At 36.6% G+C, this 6,000-nt stretch overlaps 1 protein-coding gene across 1 annotated transcript in view; it reads left to right on the top strand.

The window, feature by feature from the left end:
* The first annotated feature begins 2,365 nt into the window (after positions 1–2,365).
* Positions 2,366–6,000, top strand: part of LOC116162427 (growth/differentiation factor 8) — a 35,546-nt gene continuing 31,911 nt past the window's right edge. The window contains exon 1 of the mRNA XM_031476041.1: positions 2,366–3,187. Within this exon, the coding sequence (XP_031331901.1) occupies positions 2,713–3,187 (475 nt within the window). The 5' untranslated portion in view covers positions 2,366–2,712. The remainder of the gene's footprint in view (positions 3,188–6,000) is intronic.

Genomic DNA, 6,000 nt, shown 5'->3' with positions numbered 1-6,000 from the left:
ATTTTTTTTCCGGGACGATCTGAGACATTTTTTTTTTCAGGGCTCAAAAAAAGGCAGTGTATAACCTTCCTTTTTTACCAAAAATCGACTACACCAAAATTTCTCGGGAAAACATTTTTTCTTATTAATTTGGGTGCGTAGAATCCAAATCAATTCGTACTTTTTCGATCAGACTTCTCAATCAAAAGTTATAGACTAGAAACCAATTTCGAAAAAAAATTCAAAGGGCTGTAACTTTTGAACTAGTAGCCAATCTTGGAACTGTTTGAAATTATGGATTCTACAGGCCACATTCTATAAGAAAATTTTTTTTCCGGGTCGATCTGAGACAATTTTTTTTTCGGGCTCAAAAAAAGGCAGTGTATACCTTCCTTTTTTACCAAAAATCGACTACACCAAAATTTCTCGGGAAAACACTTTTTCTTATTAATTTTGGTGCGTAGAATCCCAAACAATTCGTACTTTTTCGATCAGACTTCTCAATCAAAAGTTGTAGACTAGAAACCAATTTCGAAAAAAAATTCAAAGGGCTGTAACTTTTGAACTATTAGCCCGATCTTGGAACTGTTTGAAATTATGGATTCTACAGGCCACATTCTATAAGAAAATTTTTTCCCGGGTCGATGTGAGACAATTTTTTTTTCGGGCCTCAAAAAAAGTATAACCTTCCTTTTTTGCCAAAAATCTACTGCACCAACATTTCTCGCGAAAACACTTTTTCTTATTAATTTTGGTGCGTAGAATCCCAAACAATTCGTACTTTTTCGATCAGACTTCTCAATCAAAAGTTTTAGACTAGAAACCAATTTCGAAAAAAAATTCAAAGGGCTGTAACTTTTGAACTATTAGCCCGATCTTGGAACTGTTTGAAATTATGGATTCTACAGGCCACATTCTATAAGAAAATTTTTTCCCGGGTCGATGTGAGACAATTTTGTTTTCGGGCCTCAAAAAAAGGCAGTGTATAACCTTCCTTTTTTGCCAAAAATCTACTGCACCAACATTTCTCGCGAAAACACTTTTTCTTATTAATTTTGGTGCGTAGAATCCCAAACAATTCGTACTTTTTCGATTAGACGTCTCAATCAAAAGTTATGAGCAAAAAACCAATTTCGAAAAAAAATTCAAAGGGCTGTAACTTTTGAACTAGTAGCCCGATCTTGGAACTGTTTGAAATTATGGATTCTACAGGCCACATTCTATAAGAAAATTTTTTCCCGGGTCGATGTGAGACAATTTTTTTTTCGGGCCTCAAAAAAAGGCAGTGTATAACCTTCCTTTTTTGCCAAAAATCTACTGCACCAACATTTCTCGCGAAAACACTTTTTCTTATTAATTTTGGTGCGTAGAATCCCAAACAATTCGTACTTTTTCGATCAGACTTCTCAATCAAAAGTTTTAGACTAGAAACCAATTTCGAAAAAAAATTCAAAGGGCTGTAACTTTTGAACTATTAGCCCGATCTTGGAACTGTTTGAATTATGGATTCTACAGGCCACATTCTATAAGAAAATTTTTTCCCGGGTCGATGTGAGACAATTTTTTTTTCGGGCCTCAAAAAAAGGCAGTGTATAACCTTCCTTTTTTGCCAAAAATCTACTGCACCAACATTTCTCGCGAAAACACTTTTTCTTATTAATTTTGGTGCGTAGAATCCAAAACAATTCGTACTTTTTCGATCAGACTTCTCAATCAAAGCCATAAGTCGTGTGAATCAGAAACCATCTCGTAAGTTGAGCTCAGTTCGAGATGACCGGAGGAAACGTGTATTTTGGCCATTGAGACGCTGGTAGCAGCAGTTTTTTTTGGAATTGTGGGATTGAGATTTAATGTTTCCATGGAGCTCAAAAGAAATGTCACATGTCGCTTCAGCCTCGTCCACATTATTTGCAATTCAAGATGAGAGTGTAGAAAATGCTAAAATAACAAGAGTGGGGTTGGTGAATTTTGGGGGGCGCGCTCTCGAAAATCCAAAAGCGTTCACCTGTTGCGCGTCCAAAACGCGAATTGTGCAAATTGACCGTAAAAATGTGGGTCAAGTGCTCGACCGTAAATTGGCAAAATTCGGCACGGATTTGTGCGAATTTAATTAAGGCGTGTCGTCGTCGGCGGCGATAGTGAAAGCTATCCGAAAATGACAAAAAAAAGGCGCGCGCGAGGGTGGGGACCGGTGGTAATTGTAAACCGGCGAGGGCGTCGTCGCATGTAGCGTAATGAGGATTTTTTTTTCTTGTTCGTAGCGGTCGATCTTAGGAGTGTAATCTTTTAATATGGTCGCCTGCAATGCACGCATATACTGTTCCATACACACTCACACACATATAAACGGCGGCTAGTAAGCCAACTTCTCAGTGTTGGTCTTTGACAAGTCGGCGCCGTTCACACATGAGCCGACAGATCTCTTCTTTTCCGACACGCGCGCGATTGTGATAGCGACCGGCAATTGCTGATATAATTCGATTGGTAATTGTCTCGTCTCGACTGACTCGATCTGTGACATCCACTACAACGAAATTATTAATTCCTCTTCGACTTTTTTGTGATTAGTGAACGTCGATTGAAAAAAAAAACCGCGCGAAACCTCGAAGAATGCGAACCGAGGAGAGATGCGCCAACAAGCGAAAAAAGGTTTTTCCGGCTGAAGAACACTGCTCTTGTGATAAACGGGAGGAAATTTGTGATTAATTTGTGATAGGGGTACCAAATGCAACGATGTCGTCACCTGGTGCTTCAATTTCGAAAATATTCCGCACGAGCATGTGGAATAAAAAGGCGCGCGCGATAGTTTTGCTAGTTCTAGTCCTTCCGGTTGCGGTCTGCGAAAAAGGGCCGTCGCCGACGAGGTCGAATAGTATAAGTAAATTGAGAGACAATTCCAAAATTGAAGACTTCACGTCTTCGCCGAAAATCGGCTGTGGTGCGTGCAAAGTGCGAGAGGAGATCAAACGGAGAAGCCTGGAGGTGATCAAGGTGAACCTACTCAAAAAGATGGGCTTCCAGACGGCGCCCAACGTCACCGGGCGAGTTCTACCCCAAGTCCCGTCCCACATCCTCGCGATGGTCGAGCAGGGCTACACGCAGGGGATACAAAGCGACGAGCCCCAATTCGCCGGCGGATCTTCCGACGTCCAAGACGAGGACGACTTCCACGCGAAGCCCGAGAGGTTTCTTAGTTATGCACAACCATGTAAGTATCAGGAGGTGTCAATATTTACAAATCACCAATTAGACTCGCTTTAATTACGAAAAAAGATAACCTCCGCTATCAAAGTGCAACCAAAACAGTCTCGAAAATTCGTCCAGGTCACGCTGCACTCTGACTGCACTTCGGGTGACGTAGACCCGCAAATTAATTACGTAATTTCGCGCCAAACTTTCGTTGACCCACCTAAATTGAAGGAGGTACAGTTTGCGCTCGTGCGAATCTGACGTGATGAATTTGGTCGTCTAGCTTACTGTCTGTCGTTAATTGCACTGAGTCGCTTACGCAACCCAATGACCTCCCAATCTCAGCTGACCTAAACGAGAACGTCCAAATCAGCATCGCCAGCATCTAATAGATTAATAGCGCGTACGTTTACAAAAATCAATTAGCAATTGCGTAAATTAATCGACTGTAATTTGCCGTCGATTCGATCTAATTACTAATTACACTATCCGCCGCATCCAAAAATACATGGTAACCGAAACAATCGTATCCAGATTTCTGATTGTTTTAATCCAAGTGTTAATTTTAAACTTTATCGTCGCGCCAGACGATACCCATTTTTTCCACTCGAATTATCTCTGTTGCGACAACGGCATTTCACGAATCGGAAACGATTGTCCGCAAAAGAGCAAACGAAAAGTTTCAAATAATACAAAAATGTAATTAATTAGCTGCTTAATTAGCGAAAAGAATCTAAAATTATACTTAATTACTAAAAAGTACGTTAATGTCTAGGCAGATGCGCAAATTTCAATTAATTGGCCAACAAAAAATTCAAAATGTAATTAATTTGCCGCTTAATTAGCGGAACTTAATTATTGAAGAGTACGCGTATGTCTAAGTAGATAACAAAATCACATCAAATTTGTGTTAATTATAGCGAATGAACACAACGACTAATTTAATTAATTGAATAAATTAGGCTCACAATTGTAATGTATTATATAATGCCAATATTCATTTTATCTCTGTTACGACAACGCCATCTCACAAATCGGAAACGATTGCCCGCAAATTTCAACTAATCAGCAAACTTAATTACCGAAAAGAATCTATCATTTAAAAAATGCTAATTCAATTAAGCTTATATACATAATTACTAAAAAATTACGCGAATTTCTAGGCAGATACGCAAATTTCGGTTAATTGGCATGTGAAAAATTCAAAATGTAATTAATTTGATGTTTAATTAGCGGAACGAATCTGAAGTACGGTTTGCTAGGTCAATTCAGTTCTTACTTAATTACTGAAAAGTACCTGTATGTCTAAGCAGATAACACAATCACATCAAATTAGGGTTAATTATAGCGAATGAACTTAACGACTAAATTAATTAAGTGAACAAATTAGGCTTACGCTTGAAAAATATATTATACATAATACTAATATTCATTTTATCTTCGTTATGACACCATCTCACAAATCGGAAACGATTGTCCGCAAAATTTCAAGTAATTAGAAAACGTAAAAGTTTCAAATAATACAAAAATTCTGCATAATTAGCGATCTAAAATTAAAAAAAAATTGCTAATTCAATTAAGCTTTTACATAAGTACTAAAAAGTACGTGTATGTCTAGGTAGATACGCAAATTTCAGTTAATTGGCACGCGAAAAATTCACAATGTAATTAATTTGCTGGTTAATTAGCGGAACGAATCTGAAGTACAATGAAGTAAGTTCTTACTTAATTACTGAAGAGTGCGTGTATGTATAAGCAGATAAAACAATTACATCAAATTTGTGCTAATTATAGTGAATGAACACAACGGATAATTTAATTAATTGAATAGATCAGGACCACACTTGAAATATATAATATACACAATACAAATATTCATTTTTCCCACGCGAATTGTCTCCGTTACGACAACGGCATCTCACGAATCGGAAACGATTGTCCGCAAATTTCAACTAATTAGCAAACTTAATTACCGAAAGGAATCTATCATCTAAAAAATGCTAATTCAATTAAGCTTATATACATAATTACTAAAAAAATACGCGAATTTCTAGGCAGATACGCAAATTTCGGTTAATTGGCATGTGAAACATTCAAAATGTAATTAATTTGATGTTTAATTAGCGGAACGAATCTGAAGTACGGTTTGCTAAGTCAATTCAGTTCTTACTTAATTACTGAAAAGTACCTGTATGTCTAAGCAGATAACACAATCACATCAAATTAGGGTTAATTATAGCGAATGAACTTAACGACTAAATTAATTAAGTGAACAAATTAGGCTTACGCTTGAAAAATATATTATACATAATACTAATATTCATTTTATCTTCGTTATGACACCATCTCACAAATCGGAAACGATTGTCCGCAAAATTTCAAGTAATTAGAAAACGAAAAGTTTCAAATAATCCAAAAATTCTGCATAATTAGCGATCTAAAATTAAAAAAAAATTGCTAATTCAATTAAGCTTTTACATAAGTACTAAAAAGTACGTGTATATCTAGGCAGATACGCAAATTTCAGTTAATTGGCACGCGAAAAATTCAAAATGTAATTAATTTGCTGGTTAATTAGCGGAACGAACCTGAAGTACAGTTTGCTAATTCAATTAAGTTCTTACTTAATTACTGAAGAGTACGTGTCTTGGCAGATAACACAATCACATCAAATTTGTGTTAATTATAGCGAATGAACATAACGACTAAATTAATTAATTCAACAAATTAGGCTTATACGTGAAATATATAATAATAATAATACCAATATTCATTTTATCTTCGTCACGACAACACCATCTCACAAATCGAAAACGATTGTCCGCAAAATTT

The sequence above is a fragment of the Photinus pyralis genome, unplaced genomic scaffold (assembly GCF_008802855.1).
Source record: "Photinus pyralis isolate 1611_PpyrPB1 unplaced genomic scaffold, Ppyr1.3 Ppyr1.4_LG10, whole genome shotgun sequence".
NCBI classification, from domain to species: domain Eukaryota; kingdom Metazoa; phylum Arthropoda; class Insecta; order Coleoptera; family Lampyridae; genus Photinus; species Photinus pyralis.
This window is presented reverse-complemented; position numbering and strand designations above follow the sequence as displayed.